General features: G+C 38.2%; 1 protein-coding gene across 1 annotated transcript in view; it reads left to right on the top strand.

The window, feature by feature from the left end:
* LOC149155486 (uncharacterized) overlaps positions 1 to 19,688 on the top strand; it is a 357,613-nt gene that overhangs the window by 36,286 nt on the left and 301,639 nt on the right. The window contains exon 5 of the mRNA XM_089444433.1: positions 14,240 to 14,379. Within this exon, the coding sequence (XP_089300559.1) occupies positions 14,240 to 14,379 (140 nt within the window). The remainder of the gene's footprint in view (positions 1 to 14,239; positions 14,380 to 19,688) is intronic.

Below are 19,688 nucleotides of genomic sequence, written 5' to 3'. Positions count from 1 at the left end.
GACCGAGTTGACCAGCAGCTGCAGGGGGTCAAAGTTCAGCCATGTTGACTAGGGTTGTCTGAGTTCTGGGCAGCAGTAGGAAGGTCAAATTTTGGGATTGTTTGATAGGTTTGACCTGAGTGGATTTCTGTGGTCTGTTTGACCTAATTTGTCTTGTGAAAATCAGATTGTAACTTTGCTGAACTGAAGAATTTCTTCTAGAAAAGATTGCTGGGTTTTCTCCTGAGTTTGAGTGTCTCTTTGTGTGCTTGACTGTCTCTTTATGATCCTACTGTCATTATTGCATTATTGTTGAGATTTTCTATGTATAATTGCTAAATGATGAATGTGACATAAGTGAATTTATTGAAGAAATCACTGGAAAGTAATTATCAGATTAAAAGATCAAATTTCTCTTAAGAAAATCAACATGATATTAGAGCCTAGGTGAAAGAACAGCCAAGTTTGAAGCCAACTTGTTTCAAGTTACTCCTCTAGGGTTTGTTCTGTCACAGCTGTTCAAGATGCAATGTTGAAAACACTGAGAGGGGGGGTGAATCAGTATTTCTTAACAATTAGCACTTTATTAATCTTTTCAGAGCATTAGTTAATCTTCAGTTATTATTATTATTGTTCAGTAAGAGCAGTAAACAACAATGCAAAAATAGAGACAATAGGCACAAGATTTTTAGGTGGAAAACCCACTCCAGGTTAAAAACCACCAAATGTTTTTCTAATATATTCTTTAATCTTCAGTCCCAACTGTAATGAAAGTTACAACTACCTAGAATTCTAGAAAAACATTCTACTCCAGCTCCCACTGGAAGGATGCTCCAACACTGTGGTTTTATCAACAATCAGCTGAAAGGATGCCCCAACACCTTAGCGAGTCCCAACTCGCCCTAGCACCACCCTACCACCCTAAAGTGTTTATAGGCCCCAACCTGAAGGTGACTTCATTTACCAACCTAGCACCACCCTATAAAGACAATAAAAATAAAAGTGTGGACTCCCATACTAGGGACAATGATCCACGTTACAATGATATTTCAATGATTTTTTGACTGACCAGTAGCACTAGGACCTAAACCCTTGTCCCGACAAACTAAAAACCCTTGTCCAATAGCAACACAAGCCCTTATCCCAAAACAAATTTGCCTTCTTCAACTCTAGGCAGTGACACAAACTCCTTATAAATGCGGGTTCCCTTATAAGGGATAAAGTGGTTATTTCTGGTAGCATCGGATGTGCTCTAAGCCTCAAAATTTGCAAGGTGGCTTGGACACATGTATTCCACAATATCCATAAATCGTTTTGGGAAATTCCACCCAGAATCAGTTTTATTAAAATAATTAATTATTTTTAATGGGTGCCTAAGTCCAAACTTAGGAAATTAAAATAATTAAAGGGTATTAATCAAACTGTGGGTGAAACTTCTAGAAGAAGATGAGGATCAAGCCGAATTGTTCTGAGCTATTGATTAGAATTTAATCTAAGCCGTTGGTTTTCAACTGGAGGATTATAAGAGGAGGCTTGACGGGCATTGAAAATGAAATTAACTCAAACAGATTACAGAAAAACACACATAAAAACCAGACCCAAAATATTGGCGGAAAAAGGCTTCAGCCTCGGGTATTCTCTCTGATTCTCATTCATTAAAAAAATTGAATATAGTGTTACAAATAAATAGATGGGAGTTGGTGTTCTCAAGATAGTGCGTGCTATCTTAGACATTTTGGTTGAGATAATTTCTCCTTTGGTTGAAACAATTTCTCACCAGACACACACCAATATAGGAATTACCTAAACTAACTCCTATCTTAGAGGAACGACCCAAGAGTTAGGCACAAATTCCTAACTTGGAATATTTAATTTATTTATTTATTTTTGGATTTATTATTGTTTTATGAGAGAGGCTAACATTCCCCCCCCTCAATGATAAATCCAAAATAAGAACGAGGAACCATCTTCCAAGTTCTCATGTTGATCTTCAAAAACATTGCCTGAAAAAACCGCCAAAACTGGATGCTGGAAAAACTCAAATCTGAAGAGAACATGAATCAGCTGCATGCCTGATTCATCTCTGAATGTTGCTTGACAACTCCATCACGTGCCAAGCCGCAAAAGGATTCAACTGTCCTTTGTTTGAAAACAGCATCCGGTGTCCACTGACACAATTTGATGAACGTCCACTGGCGTGTTTGTTGATGATGATTTCCCACTGGCTGAAGATGTCGAAAAACAACTCAATGTTGTTTTTGCTATGATGAAAGCTGCTCACTGCTGCTTTGGCTGTCGATCGCCCACTGGCGAATTTGTTGATGCTCACTGCTAATGACAAATGCCCACTGGCTGATGAAGATGCCCACTGGCTGCTCCGCTGATGTTGTCGAGACTTTCAGTCTAATGACAAATGCCCACTGGCTAATGAAGATGCCCACTGGCTGCTTCGCTGATGTTGTCGAGACTTTCAGTCTGACAACCACTTGTCAATTTCATTGACATTTTCCCCCCTTTGTCAGCTGAAAGGAGAGACAATCTTCTCCAAAATATATTTGAACTCCCCCCTTCAGGTTTAGGAGAGTTTCACTGTTGTACTCCCTCGTTCAATTGCATGAGAGTACCATCATCGGTTCACTGCTGGCTGCACTATGTGTGATTGTAGTCGGTTGTAGAACTGAGACAATCTTTTGACTGTGGATGACCATTCCCAAGGATCAATCCATTCATAATGTATCTTCAATCTGGTTGATTTTTGTTGGTTGCGACATTTTTCTGAGGAATGATTTTGCTTGCCACAATGGCAACAAGGATGGAGATCAAAACACTGATCTTCCATATGACTGGTTCTTTGACAATGAGAACATTTCGGTTGGACATTAACTTCAGGTTGCGTGCAATTCTGTTTGTCTGCAATTTTCTCAGAACCTACTGAGGTGAGTTGTTCAAGAAATCCTGCACTCACAAACTTAATTGGCTTGGAATAATCTGGGATATGTAAGTTGGTGTCATCAGTGACATATCCTAAGCCTCGTCGATTCTTGTTATTTTGAATTTCTTCCCAGGGCTTGATGATGGGTTTGGAAGAAATTTGAATTTGATCATGAACAACTTCGACACTTGAAGTTGTTTGGATGAGTGATTTGGAATCAACATCTTTATCTTCATCTGTTTGGTTGAATAACCTGGAAGAAGCACTCTTTTGTTGCAGCTCATCTCTTTGTAGTTGCGACTCTAGTTGAAGAAACTCAATGGTTTCATGTGTTTGTTGTAGATGCCGTGAAATATCAACAAGAGTTTCTTTGCTGATGTGCACCATGTCTTCATCACTGGAGATGATCAAACTGTGAAGAATGTTTAACCACTGAATATGTTGCGCCATCTGAACTTGCTCACTTGAAGTCAGGCTCTCTTGTCGTAGATGTCATGCTTTGAACTGTTTCACTTGATTTTGTTACTTGAATGATAGGCTCACTTGCTATGGGACTTGAATGGCACGCTCGCTTGATTTGTTGCTTATGTCACTTGCTGGGAACACTTGCTAGAGTTGTAGAACCTTCTTACTTAGACTCTGGAATTCACGCTCGCTTGATGACGATCGCGTTTGTGTGAACGCTCACTTGCCTTACTTGATGACTTCATGCTCACTTGAATGAATAGCCACGCTCGCTTGATGTCGATCTCAACTTGCTTGATTGGTGTTAGAGTTGAACTTGTTTGGTTGCTTTGATGGTTGCTGCAATGATCTTCACTCTGGCTCGCTTGAAAGTCTGAACTTTGTACTATTTTGATGCAAATTGCTTGAATGAATACTCATGCTCGCTTGCAGGAGATGTGAACTTGTTGTTTGTTTCATTTGGAGTTAAAACTCATGGACTCACTTGATTGTGATTTAAAGGAAGGGTGTCAAACACTGTTGAAAATGCACCCAAAAAAGCTTACAATGATTTCAATGATTCACGACAATGAATGCAATTTGACTCAATTCAAGACTTGGGTGTCGGTTTCAACCGAGAATGCACCCTTACAATTCAATGGAATTTGAGGTTGATTACAAGTTCAATAATGTTGATGTAGATTGTGCTCTGAAACGTTGAAGTTTACAGATTCATTAACTTGAATGTAGTGATGTAGACTTTGCTTTGAAATGCTGGAGTTTGCAGATTCATGAACTTGATTGTATTGAGTGAAATTGTTTGTTGAGGTAGAATGCCGATGTTGAAAACTTTGATTATTTGTTGTAGTGACACAAATGCATGTGTTGAGCTTAATTATCCTTCCTTGCAGCTATTTTGTTACAGGTGTTGTGCTTGCTTGCATTGAACTTTATGTGTGTTAAATGAGATCATTTATGTGTCAAAACTAGACACAAATAAAAAAGCAACAACATGAAGTATACACCATCATCAACACACTCTTCGTGTACCTAAGATCCCCTTATTCAATTTCGGGCGGATCTAGGACACAATCACCACAAAAAATATGTCTTTATTAAGTAATAAGGTCATCAATCTTTCTTCTTTTACAACATTTCCACTGAAGCTTTCTCAAACAATGAGAATCTGACGCTTGCAAATTTTGGAAGCAAATGTGTTCAAAAAACTGACTCAACCTCCTACAACAATGAGCTTTCTTTTGAAAAACCAATCACTTCAAACTTACAGAGAAAGAAAACTCAATCCTTATCACTCCATTACAAGGAAATAATCCCTTACTTTATAAAAGAATCTCACTTGTCACTCCACACTTAAAAAAATGCACACTTATTGCTCCAAAATTACAAAATAAAATTTACCTTATCTCTCCATTACAAATAAATGATTTTATCCACTCCTTATCTCTCCTAAAAATCACACTTTATCACCTTATTACTCCATTACATAAAAAAATGCTCCTTATCTTAAAATTAGAAAATTTAAAATAAAGAACACATCTTCTTACGTAGCTTTTAAATCCTTTTCATTTTAAATCACTTTATGAAATCACTTGAAAAGTGATATAAAGTTAACTTTAAAGAAGGTCAATAAATTTTGGACTCTAATTTAAAACGCATGCACCATTTCCTTCATAAAAAAACTATACGTACCATACCCATACGTATTTTTCAAAAGCTTGTTCATCGTAAACTTCCATTTGCGCTTTCTGAGTTCCATATTCTGCATAAAATATCTTGAAGGACGAGATCATTTTGCTGCTGAATAGATGCTTCGCCTTTCTCAAATCACGTACAATCCACAACAACAATAATGCCAAGCTTAGACTTCGGCTCTATTTCACAACAGGAAAAGATCGATTTCTCATCGGGGCTCCACGTCAAAAGCTCTAAACCATACACTTTATCTTTGATGCGTTGAAAAGTCACTTTGAAAAAAGGAATTGTCATTTCAGATTAACACATTTCCTGCACAGTTTTTTATGCAGGTTCCTCCACGCCTTTTGAAGAGTATCTTTGATGCATCCTCTAGCTCCCCTGTCAACGATGATAATTGATGATCGCGCTGCTTCACTACCATTATCAGCAGTGGAAGTTCACATCGTCCATTAGCCGCACAAATCTCGTCAAAAGGAATACCGAAAACTGCCTTCCATTGAACAAAATTTCACGAGACAGCTCCTGGATCAGCCAAAAAATTATGCAATTTGAAGCCCAACTCAATTTGTTTCAGGTAGGACAAAGCAAATTGGAAAAGATGCAGGCCACGAGATTCCAACGCCAGACGTCTTGAGCTCGAGGCTTCGCAATTGCCTAGAAATTTCACATATTTTTTCGGAGAAATTTCTTACTGATAGCGTTGAGAGTCGAAATTTCAAATTGGGCGGGGCTAAGAAAGATAATGTCCCTCCATATATTGAACCACAATCGATATTCACAAATGTTTTCTGAGAGATTTCTTGGTGAAAAAAATCGAGAATCTTCAGGCACGAGTTGAAATTTTTGAAATGGGGCTAAGTAAGCTGAATCTAATCCATACACTGAACATTAAGCCAAAAGCGTCCCCCAAAAGAGGAGCACAGAAGAATGAGAGAACCACACCTGCAAGGATCCGTTTGAATATCGTATAGTTGACCCACAAACGAGAGCCCAAACCATACGGGGTCATTAAAAATCCTGAAAAACCTAGGTTGTGCACAATGATATTCCTCCAACATTAGAAGGGTTTCATTGATAAATAAGACAAATTTATCAGAAGGAGGGGCGAAGGCAGTGCTTGATCATCTACTGTGTGAAGGAGCAAACAATGCTCAGATCATCGCTGCCAGTACATCCATTCGATCATTCCTTTAAGCACATCACAACACAAATTTCAAACTATGAATACAAGATAAAATTAGATGATAAAATATATGATTTTGTGGCAGAAGATGACTATGCCAATCTGGTCACAAAACTTCGTGCAGCTATCAAGGATTTCATGGTGGACGATGGCGGCCTCGGCTACGATTCTGGCGGTCGGTTTCCTTAGTTTTGCGGCTCCTTCACGCACGGTGGCTCCTTAATGCGAATTAGTGGCTCGAACATAGTAGCAGCAAGGCTTTCTCACCGGACTCTATACTTTCGACGGCTTCGATTTTTTTTTATTTTCACAGAGACTTCACTACTTCCTCAACAACCCCACAGCTCTGATACCACATATTGAAAATGAAATTAACTCAAACAGATTACAGAAAAACACACATAAAAACCAGACCCAAAATATTGGCAGAAAAAGGCTTCAGCCTCAGGTATTCTCTCTCATTCTCATTCATTAAAAAAATTGAATATAGTGTTACAAATAAATAGATGGGAGTTGGTGTTCTCAAGATAGTGCGTGCTATCTTAGACATTTTGGTTGAGATAATTTCTCCTTTGGTTGAGACTATTTCTCACCAGACACACACCAATATAGGAATTACCTAAACTAACTCCTATCTTAGAGGAACAACCCAAGAGTTAGGCACAAATTCCTAACTTGGAATATTTAATTTATTTATTTATTTTTGGATTTATTATTGTTTTATGAGAGAGGCTAACAGAAAATACATCGAGTGAGAGATTAGAGATCGAATTTCTGAAGAGTAGTGCAACAGTTACTAGAGAGAAGTTCGAAGTGATTTTTTGCAGTGAGGGGCAGGGATAGTTCCAGTTGGAGATTTCTCATGATTCGGGAATACTCAGTGGAGGAGGCTGAGAGAGATCCAGGAGAGGTAGTGCAAAGGCTATGCTGGGCAGCCGTAGAGCCTTGAGGAGATCCATATTTTTGCTGGAGAGGTCGATTTCTAAAGCAAGATGCCGGGGTGTGAAATCAGGAGGACAAAATTCAAGTCTCAGAGGCAAATTGATCAACAGAAGGGGTGATGTTGTCCCTAAGAGTTGTGACGCTTGGCCTACACAGTGACTGCGCATAGGCAGCAAGGGACAAGCCATTCTGTGGTTGGATCAGTCAGGATCACTAGTGATAGTGTGAGCCTTGAGGTATTTCTCACTAATCTTCTGTCAGCCATATTCTCTGTACTGGATATCCAACAAGGCATCCAGAGATTGTATTCAGAAAACTGCTGCTTAATAATACAAACCCTCAGCTGCTGCACCTATTTTCCCGCATTGGGTTTTTCTGGGGACATTTGTCCAAAAATAATTGTGTAATGTGCTGTTTATTTCTTTCTTTCTCAGTTACTTGTTTTCGCATATAGTTTTAATTGGTGAAGTCTTCAGTGTATTAGTTTCGATATTTGCTATAGGAAGCAGTAAATAATTTGTTCCGTAATTAACAAATAGAAGGAACTTAATCTGTTGATGCAGTAGAAATTTGGGCTTCCAAATTTTCATATGGTATCAGAGAAGCAGGTGAAGCAAGAGAGTAGAGCCAAAAGAACCCAACGCTGAAGAGGAGGATCGAAGTGTTGCGTAGGCAACAAATTGGATCCTCAGAGGGATTGCGCAGTCCAGGCCAGGAGGGCAAGATTTTCGAGGAAGGGCTCTCTTTGAGTGAATCGACAGAGAGGTAAGACTTCCATATCGAAGTTTGCTAGTGTAAGAGGGAGCAGCGCAAAAGCTTTAGCGAAGAGGACATTTCTAGTGTGACGCAGTTTTTTGCAGTAGTTGCTGGGGCAGAAAAACCTTAGAAGGAAGAAGAGAGACACTATTGAGGGAACTCTTCCTCAGAGGACTTCTAGCCAAGAAGTTTGAATTCTCATTTGTTGAGCAGCAACAGGGAGCAACAAATCTACTAACTCCAGCAGGGAGTGCGTAGGCCAGCCCAACAACAACGTAGAGGAGAGAGGAGGCAGTTCGACATTTCGTTGGCAGAGATGGCAGCTAATGGGTTGTGAGATCAAGATTAGTTGGAGGGTGCATCCAACTATGTGATCTGGAAGGCAAGGATCTCATGCCTTCTGGATGAGCACGATCTCAAAACCTACGTCGACAGTGTGGTAGTTGTACCCGCGGATCCAGATCCGCTCAAGAAGTACAAGGCTGAGATGGCAAAGGCCAAGAGGTTGATCCTCGACGGAGTGAGGGATCATGTAGTGTGTCACATTGCCGACAAGGATACTGCTCGACAGATGTGGGAAGCTTTGGCCACACTATACGAAGGATCTTCCGAGCAACGGAAGATGTACTTGGAGCAGAAGATGAGATCCACGCAGATGCAGAAGGGGGAACACATTGATCCGTTCCTTACGAAGCTTCAGGAGATCCGAGACTCGTTGACAGTTATGGGGCCAACACCTCAGCCTACCGAGATGGTGAAGTTGGCCTTGAACTCAGTCTCAGAAGAATGGCAAGTGTTTGTCTAGAGTATGCTGGGGTGTGGCAGCAGCAGTTGTTGGGGGCCGAAATTTTAGATCTGTAGTAGGAGGTTGAAAATCTTGTAGCAAAAGGTCGAGAAGGTGCTATTGGAAGAGATTTGATTGGGTTTGACTAGATCGAAGTTGGCACATCACTCAAAGAGGTTGGTCTTGGTCTTGGAGGGTATTGGTCTTAGTCTTAAGGTCACGAAATTCATCAATTGAAGAATATATAAGGAAGAGAAGAGATTTAAGGGTTTTCCTCTCAAGAGGAGAGGTTTTTCCCTAGCTTGCAGCCTATATACTGTGTCATTGTGGTTTGTTTTTATTGGTAGCTGTTTGATGCTTCACACATATAATAATAAGGAACAAAGTTAATAAGTAGAAAGGAACTACAAGTAGTTATCAAGTAAAGAGAATTAATCATAATCATTGCCCTACTGAATTCTCAACAACAAGCAATTGTTAGTACCATGATCTCCACCAAAGTGCAGATAACTGCTATTGATGACAAGTCCCTAGTTAAGAGGGAGCTTGGACAAGTCCCTAGATAAGAGGGAGCTTGGAAAAGTCCCTAGATAAGAGGGAGATTGGGTATATAACTTTTATAAGAATGAGTATATCTTCCCTAACTGAGAGGGAGAGACAAACACATCATTATTGTCTTCATATTGTGAAGAAAGAATGGAGAATTGGGTAAGCATCTAAGATTGATTCCTATACTCTTTGAGGATGTGGTAGGGCATCCAATAGGTAAGAGTAGTCGAAGAGGAAATTCCTTGAGGATGTGTTATTCCAAGATAGGAATTGTCCTAAAAGGACATACCCTGTGAACACTCGGGTGGGGTATGTGCCTTGAGAGATAATGATGATGGTGCCTATCAGTCACTGGTCACGCCAACATGTGCTCTGATCTTGTGTAGAGATAGAGTTGTTAGTCAAGCGCTTGTTATGTGACAATGTTGGTTGGTATGATGAGATGCTCTAGAAGCTCAGAAAGTAGCTTATGAGATGGCTTATCAGTTTGATTATTTTTATGAGAATTGTTCAATTTGAGAATGTCCAAGTACCTTGTATGGATTATGAATACCTCCCTAGTTAAGAGGGAGTGTTGAAATATGTAACTAGGTTCGGTCTTCATAATGACATGTAATCATGATTTTATGTATTTGTTGTAAATATTCTTTTTTTTATTATTGTCATTCTTGAGGCATGGGTTTCATGCTAAAGGGAAATTTATTTTTATAGGTCAAACACCCATTGAGTGCTTCTAGGGCTTGTCATTGAGTTTACAAGTGAATTGAGTCATTGTCATGTATGGAAGATCCTTTTGGGCAAGTTACATATTGTAAAGAAAACTTATTTGAGACAAAAATAAAATCATAGACCCTCCAAGACCTTGTCATAATGCTCCAAGACAATTCAGCCTTTCCAAGTGTCAAGTCGGCCTATAACCTAGGACAAGAAACCTATATATATGAGGCTAGTCGACCACTTTTGAAGGCATAAAAGAAGCTAACACAAGTTTGATCAAGAGAAGATAAGAATATTGAAATTCAACGAAGAAGAAGAAGATAAAAAGAAGAAAATAATCCGAGTTTTTGACTGTCTTTGGGCTGAAGATTTCACACATGCGAATAGAAAATTAGGGCATTCGTACAACGGCAACAAGGCCGAATTACAGTCCCTACATGAAGTCAAGTTTTGGGGTAATTTCACTCTAGTATACAAGCCGAATTATTGAAGAAGGAACTGTTTCCCAAGCAAAGGAGAAAAGAGACCATTTCTTCCATATTCCTGTCACATGTGCGAGCTAGGGTTGTTGCAGGAGGGCTGAGAATCATAGTCAAAAGTGTAGGTCTGAAATTGAGGTCGAAGAGGAAGCAAACAACTGTTGGAAGGCTAGTTTGACTATCATTGACTTTGTGGAAGAGGAGCTCATTCGTGAGAGGTTTGACTTGGTCTTGGAGGGTTCTTGGTCAAGGGTTATAGGTCTTGGAATTCGTCATTTGAAGTTCTATAAGAAGAGAAGAGTTTTTGTGGGTTTTCCTCTCAAGTGGAGAGGTTTTGGCCCTGGTTGATCGCCTATATCTTGTGTTCTCGTCTCATTGCTTTTATTGTTTGATAACTGTTTGATGATAAGGACATTAATTATAATCAAGTGAAAGAAGAAGCTAGTCAAGTTAAATAAAAATACATCACAAGCAGTTATCAAAGTAAGAGAAATCACCTAATCCACTGCCCCTAGATTTCTCAACATTGCTATGCTGAGGCAGGAGTGCATGCCACATACGAAAACGAGGTACTACGAATTGTACCCCCACGTGGGTGTAAGCAAATGGTGATCTCAATCTCAATGCCCCGATAGTAGAAATGTATGCAAATAAAATATTTCTTCGATGCATTAAAGATCAAAGCCTTGGTTTTACCCAGGTTGACTGTAAACTATCTAAGATCACAAAAGTTGGACAATGCATCGATCTGTCTCTGTAATCCCTCAAGAGAAGAAGCTAATAAGACCAAGTTATCGACAAAAAGGAGTGAAATCAACACTTGGTGTAGAAGACAACCATCCACCTCCTCGGTATGCTGATGTAGGAAAAACTCCATCTCATTAATATAGATATTGAAGAGGGTCAGCAAGAGGGGACAACCTTGTTTGATTTTGTTGGTACTTTGGGTGAAATTGGATAGGCCATTTTCCATATTGAGCCATCCCAAACTGAGTAATATACTCTCATAATGACTGTCAGGACGGTCTCAGGCATGCCAATGTCGCAGAGCCTTTGGAACAAAACCTTCCTTGGAACTGTGTCGAATGCTTTCCGAAAGTCTACAAAGTAGCTATAGACCGTCAAAGAGCGATGACGAGCCTCGTCAATAATGGCTCAGAGAGTGAAGATGTGTTTAGTTGTCTAGTAGTTCGGTTGAAGACCTGCTTGTCCTCGAGCCCAAAGAAGATGACTCTTGAATTCCTTAGGGAGCCACTGGTGTAAGGCTGTGACTTGAAGCTTGGAGAAGATGTGTTTAGTTGTCTAGTAGTTCGGTTGAAGACCTGCTTGTCCTCGAGCCCAAAGAAGATGACTCTTGAATTCCTTAGGGAGCCACTGGTGTAAGGCTGTGACTTGAAGCTTGGAGAATTTATGATCCACCATGATAGTTTGGTAGTTATTCGTATCAAAACTACTCCTTGATTTGTGGATTGGGTGAATAATGTGTCTTGTCCGAGAGGAGGGGAACCCTGAACACACCACTGACCACATTGTGAAATAAATCTACAATATAGCACTCAAGAGACGGGATGCCATGTTTAAGGTATTCAGCTCGAAGCCCTCCCTCATCAGCTGCTCCTTTAGTATGATAGCTCTGACTTCTGTCCTAATGTCCCTCTTAGAAAAGAGGTGGCATAAGGAGGAAATTAAAGGAAAAAGTTGGATTTCTGTTTTATGTGTGTATGTCATGATTAATCCTCATGAAGATAATGGCGGTAAATGATGATTTTGAAGAAGCTATTGTTATTTAATTTTATCACCTCTCCATTTTGGGTTGCATACAGAAAATTGCTATCTCCAATTTAGAAATTCAACCATACAAGATCTGTGCTATAATGAATGGATGTTAAATGAACTCATTAGCGCAGCATTCCAAGTGATTTCAGAGTGTCTCCAGCTCTGCTTGGTAACAAGCTCAATATGAATTTGATGATGAAACTAGCAGCACCATTTGCACTTGGAGCTGTTTTGATGTGTGCACCCTTACATGGTATATAGAATCTAGATGAGCAAACTTGCATATTTTGTCTTTAATGGTTTCAAATCATGGTTCAAAATCTTAAAAATAATTTTTAAGCCTGGTTCCTGTTTTTAAAACCATGGGCTGCTTGTACCAATATGACTATTACAGAACAGATGCCAGTGATACTCAGACAAAATAATGTAGGAGCCGGACAAGAGAAAGAATAATGGAGACAAGAGAGAGAGAGAGAGAGTAGTGCTGCTACTTGCTAAGGACAATTTCAATTGAGACCTTAGCTGAAACAAACAAAGTTCATTCTCACACAAAATATTCAAAATGTCTGGAATACAAAGAAATTCATGTGGACAATATCTAAAGATTATATAAGTAATTGATAATAGAAAAAATATGATGAAGAATTTTGGGGCTCTGTATAAAAATTCGATGGAAGTGCCCTTTCGTTTAAAAGTCATATCTTTTAAGTTGAGACATGTCCTTTCATGTTTCTCCATTGTTTATATATGTGTGTGTGTGTGTGTGTGTTCATAACATTGCCTTCCCTTTAGAAATGCTTTGTCCTCGAAGCATATTGATGAAAAGGATTGATATCTTGATAAAATTAGTTCTGATGGTAAATGAATATCCTACACTGTTTGAAAATGTGCTATAGTCCATTTATCATACTATTCTAAGAGTAGTCTTCACGTAGAGTTGGATGGGTTTGATCTATTAAATTATTGATGACACAGCCATCCTTTGTATACAAAGAAAACTGAAAACTATCTATATATTGTCTCAAAGTTTTCCCAGAGCATTCCTGCTAGCATTACCAAAAATGAAAATAAAAATTTTGATGTCTCAGGCCTTCCTGTTAGCATTATCATGTGCTATACAGTCTACAGGCTATGGGTAATTAACAACCTACTTATACAGCTATAGAGCTTCCAGACTAATATTAAGTAATCTAAATACAATACTAAATAGAATATTTGCTACTTAGAGTTTCAAACAGGTTGCAAATATCCTTCAAAGAAAAGGAAAAAAACCTAAAACTCTAATGTTATTTGCTTGTGTTCTGGCATTTGGTGCTAGTGGGCATGGGATCGATTTCCATGTTTGAGGGGTCCATTTACATGGCATTTAGAGTTTCAAACAGGTGGCAAATATCCTTCAAAGAAAAGGAAAAAAACCTAAAACTCAAATGTTATTTGCTAGTGGGCCTGGGATCGATTTCCATGTTTGAAGGATCTGTTTACGTGGCATATCCTGCAAGGATCTGGGTGGATCTATATGTGTATATGGATCTGAAATGTGGATCTGTGGATCCAGCATCAAGACGCTATGGATCTGGTAACACAGGTTTTACCCAAGCTAATATGTACCCTGCTTACACTTGGGTAAATTGTGATAGTATGCATGTATTCCATCTAAACTTCTGCAGTCAATCCTTCATGGCATAGAGACTGTAAAATCATGGCAGTCAACATTTATGTCAGAGGTGTTGTCTGCTGTTTCATAACTTAGCTACACCTGGTTTGCTTCTTTCTTATTTATTGTATACTTGATAGTTTAGTATGAGGTGGTCTTTGTATGGCAGGACTACGTGAGAAAGAGTGTGAAAGAGGATAATGTGGTTAATGAATTTTAGAGCGTTTGAACTTGACTTTCTTGTCATTTCTAGTCTTCTTACCTAAGCATGCACTCACACGACATTTTCTTGTCTCCATGAAAACTGACATGGCTGAAACTGTAACAGCTCTATAAGGTTATGGGCACTCTCAGGAGAGTCATTAGTGGAGATGGTTGGACATACTTCTCTTGTTTATTCTGTAGCTGCGCATTCTTCAGGAGTTATTGCATCTGGTAGTGAAGACCGCTACACAAAGTTGTGGAGAGGTATGTTTCCCTCTTTGGTTGCTTCTCTGTATTGTATTCAGCTGTCTACTTTTTTAATTTCGAAGTATTACTTGTGAAGCCCTCAAGTTATCATTAAGCATAGCTTTAATCTGAACAAGCACACAGGCATGGATGTTCTTCTGTCCCCAAGTTTTGGATATTGCATGGTATTCATATTCCACAAAGATCAAACAGTTGTTTTGTCTTATTATTAGAACAGCATATTCGGGGAGTTAACTCCCTGGTAAAGAGAGAGAAAAACGTATTCTGATGTTCACTACTTTGAAAAATTGTTCAATGGACCCTTCTGTACAATAGGAAAAACATAGGGCATTTCGTTTTTAGGTTTAACAATGCAATATGCAGAAGTGAAAGTGCAATAAACATGACGTAAGTTAAAGTTAGGTGGTAATAAAATGATAGGAATATGGGAACCAGTGGTCAGCAGTCTAATTAGTTTAACAAGGTTTCTTTTCCCTTCAGCAGTCACCATGAAGTTGTCATTTGTTTTGAATGGTATCCTGCATGTAGGATTTGTCAACTGTCTGCTGTATAAAGTTTGTTTGTTGTATACTCCCGTGTTTGTTGTTTCATGACAAACCTCAAGGGGCTGCCTTTCATGCTTTCTACTTCAAATTTTTCCCGAAATTGCTTAAGGAGCTATTAATGTTATTCTCTCTTACCAGCTGTTGTAATTCTCCTCTAGTGGATTCCCTCTTGTGACCTTTTCCAACAAGCTATGGTAGTTGCTTGCTAGTCAGTAGTCGCAGACAATGTGTACTTGAAGATTTATTATAATCTTTCTCATCTCAGAAATACATATTTCATCATCAATAATTTTATCTTTAGCTGGAAGAGACACAAAGTTGAAATAATCATATAGTCAATTGAATAGCTTTTGTTGTTGTTGTAAATCCATTCTCTGATTACTTTATTGGTTTTTGATTAATTAATCATTTCATTTGTCGCACGTGGACCTCAACATTGTCATCTATTTGATTACTGTCTTCATGTCTTCTGATACATTTTACTTTGGAAGATCTTGGTTTTCCTTATGTTGCCCCTGAAGATTCTTAGGTGTTAGTGTTGCTCAAGTATACCTGGTATGAATGGCAACTATGTATAATATTGGTTTCTCGAGGTTGCCAATTTAGAGTATTTGTGATTAAACCTATGTTGCACGAAACACCTTCTAGGCGGCATGCCAGCATTGGAAATGTACCGAAATGGCGATACTTGGCCAAAACTTCCCTAAAACTCCATCGGCCATACCTTAAGGTGTTTCATGATTTCGAAATGCCATATGGTACAACCGACAGTGCTTTGGGGTTGTTTCAACCAATGTTGCACGAAGCAGGGATGTTTTTTGGAAGCGAATCCGTGGAAGCGTCATTTCTCAAAAATCTAGGAAGCGAAGCATCCATTATATATATTTTATATTAAGAAAAACATCCAAAATACCAAATTAGTTGTAGAAGAAATGGAAACATGCATATTCAAACATAAATCAAGATAGATAGGGCATCCATTGTACATTAATAATTAATTTTTCGAGCATCAATCATCTAGAATCTAGATTCTTCTCCTCTTCTCTAGTCTTTGCCTCTACCTCGATTGTCTAGGGATATTAGTCAACATTGCCCAATTTTGATCAAACTACCTACTCAAAGCCTTAAAATATGGTAGAAAAAACTTAACATGCTTGATCGATGATTTTGACTTGATTGAAAGGTGATTTTTTGCCAAGGGCATGACAAAAGAGTTCAACATTTAACACCACCAACACTAGGGTACATATAGTGTAATGACCCATTTTGGATTTATAAGCAAAAAGGTATTAGTAAACATACGATATATGCATATGATAACTACATATGCATATATCGCATGTATTACGCTAGTATACTTGTTAAATAATTATGAAAGATGTTTAAATGAAGGATAAAGGGATTAAGTACCTAAAATCATTAATAAGGGAAATATTGCCTAAAATTCGACACCCTCAAAATATACATATTAAAAGATTTTTGTAATTATAAAGTTATTAAATAAAATTCACTTCCAATCTTGTTAATGTAAATATGTATAAATATTCTTTTTAATTTAAATATTATAATTAAAATGTTAAAATTTAAAAATAATTATTTAATGTAACAAACACTTGATAATATACCTAGTTATAACTATTCATTGTATTTAAATAATATAATTAAAAATGTAAAAGTTAAAGTTATGTATTTAACATAACAACTACCTTCTAAATATATAATCACATATACGAATAATCACTTGGAGGTTACATGTAAATATATGACTAAGCAAATAAAAATCTAGGAAGGGCGATGAGATGACGACCACCTAAGGAAACGTATTTATCCATGTACACAGAGATAAAAAAAAAGGAGAACAAAGAGGGAAATTCAGAATTGAAGATTGAAATGCTGAGTTGAGAGATTGGAATTGAGAATTGGAGATTTGAGCAGTTGTTCTTGAAACTTTTGGGAATGGGGGCCAGAGTACTTCAATTGCGAAGTATTTTGGAGCTAGGTACCAAGGATTGTGCCCAGTTTGGCAGGGAGGTTTCAGTCATTTGGTAACAAGAGCGAAATTGGAGTGACGACAACCTGGGACTGACTTTAACAGCGAAATCTAGGTATGTATTGTATATTAAAATTTCAGTGTTGCGAACATCAGCATCGGGATAAAATCGACAAGGGTTCAGAAAACAAAAAAATCGTAAAAATCGGTAAAAATTGGCAAACATCGGCAAAAATCAAAATACCATCAAAATATCGTTAAAAATAGGCAAACATCGACTAGGCCAAAAAATGTGATTTCAAGATAAAATTAGGATGTTATCGAGATGTTCACAACACTATATTAAACTGATAAATTGTGTTTAAAATGTCACTCGATGTATAATAAATCTTCAATCTGTAAAAGAAAATTAAATTTCCGAAATTAGTGCCTTACATATAAGGCTTGGTGCTCTTGATTAAATGCTAATCATTTACCCTAATGCAAGATATAATCTAGTGGAATGCCACAATCCCGTTGATTCTGAACTCCTGAAAAATGTTAAGTTTGCTGAATTTTGATTAGGGTATGAAATCCTATTTTCTCCATATGAAGTCCGATGAGGTTGGAACCACTCTCAAACATCCTGAGTCATTTCATGGTAATCTTAAAAATTTAAGTAAAAGGATGAAAATGAAAGATAAAGGAGAATGTCACTTTTACTTTAAGAATTTAACATTACCATGAGGGAGGAGTGTTTTAAAACTCGAACTCGGACTCAGACTCAGACTCGGAACTGACCGAGGATCAACTCGGACTCGGACTAGTTGATTCCAATAACTCGATCTTTATAAAAATTACATTAAATATTTAATTTTTAATGAAAAAACATATTTTTAAAGATTTTCATTCATGTTTCCAAACTCAAAGCATTAGAATAATAGAGAGAAGATAACATATGATCAAAATATGCTTATGAATATATCTATTATATCAAAATGGCACCCAATACATGTAATATATAAAGATCAGAACAAAAACACATAACCAATGCTGCTCCCAAAACCAACTCCTCAATGGAAAATATTGCTCCAAAAAACAACTCCTCAATGCTACTCCAAAGATCACCCAAGAACCTCCTCAATGCTACTCCAAAGATCGCCTGAGAACCTCTTGAATGTTGCTCCAAAAACCAACTCCAATTGCTCACAAACTCCTCACAAATGCTCACACAAATGCAATGAGATAGTTGTGAGGAAATATGAGGGGGTTGGCTCACCTTTATAGGCGTGGGAGAAGGGTAGAGGTGCTAGGAAATAAGTTAAATAGAAAAAAATGTGATTTCAAGTTCACCCAACTCGCCATTTTTTCCTGTCATTGAGACCGGTCGGTTTAAGTCAGGCTCGGTCAGTCCGACCGGTCTGTTATTGAATCGGCTAAATCAGTGACCAACTTGGCCAGTTCGGTAACAGATCGACGACCAAACTGGATAATTGACCTAGTCGGTCCAGGTAGGGGTATGGCTTCGTCAACCAGGTCGATTCCGAGTCAGACTGACCTAGTTTTAAAACATAGTGAGGGAGCATCTAGGAAGCATCTAAGGAGCATCAAGGGAGCACCTTGGGAGTGTCTGAGAAGCCCCAACCCAACTTAAGTCAAAGACAATAAAATACAATAAAATTTAGAACCCTATGGAACCGCCCATCTCCCTTTGGATCCACTCGGGATCTGTGCCCGATCCATCGCAGATCCGGGGTGGATCCGCCATTGGATCCACGCTTCGGAAATCCAGAACTGTGGATCGGGTCAGCACGGTTCCAAATTTCTAAGAACCGTCTTTTCTGGTTCCATATTTACGAACCGCGAATCCGATGGCGGATCCCCCATGGATCTATACAGGACATGGTTCCCGATTTGGATCCTTGGGGGGGGGGGTTCGTGCAACATTGGTTTCAACTGAAAATTGCAGCATTTCAGCGAGTTAAGTGGCTGTTTTGGCGACACTCAAGTGGTCAAGAAGGGCATGGGTCCTTTATATGGTCCAAAAATGCTTAATTAAACATTTTCATAAAATTTATTTCACTCCTAAGCTAATTTCATTAAAAAAAATACTACAGTTAGAGCTCTCTCTTGCTGCTCTTGATATTAGTGGTGATTCAAGAGGAACTGGAAATAATAGTAGACTTGTCTCGACAAGAACCTTATTATAGTTTTGTTGATGAGGATGAGGATTGTTATGATTACTAATATGTAGTCGATATTTGTCTTTAGTTCATGTTGTATTTCAGTTTTAGCATATATAGCCTCATGTATAAAGGCTGGTTTTGGGACCTTCAATATACAACCTTATCTATGAAGGCTGATTTTGGATTTTTGCATCAGTGATTATCTATGAAAATTAATATAGATGTTTCGGCATTTCTTGCAACATAGGATTAAACAGACTAAGCAGAAAAATATGTATGTGTATATGACTTAGATAATAGGACAGCTATAATACTTCACTTTGATGCTCCATTTTGTACATTAACTGCAGTGTAAATATTGAGTGCATGGTTTTACACAGCTGCTAGCATGGACCATATGAAAGTTACTGTATATTGCGGAATTTGCACATACTAAACTAAGTTGCAGGACAATGTACAGTTCCTAGTGGGAACTTAAGACCAAGGTCCCATTAATCAGTAGATATTTGAGTATTTTTTGCTTTTCCTAAGGTTGATCACTATACCATGATGCAACCATGATGTAAAATAAAAGTTAAGCAAATATAAAATACAAAATGATTGCCA

The sequence above is a fragment of the Pinus tabuliformis genome, chromosome 9 (assembly GCF_031772625.1).
Source record: "Pinus tabuliformis cultivar Carrire ecotype Pingquan chromosome 9, CPIR1, whole genome shotgun sequence".
Classification (NCBI taxonomy): Eukaryota; Viridiplantae; Streptophyta; class Pinopsida; order Pinales; family Pinaceae; genus Pinus; species Pinus tabuliformis.
Note: the sequence above shows the minus strand (reverse complement) of the source record. Positions and strands in the feature narration are given on the sequence as shown.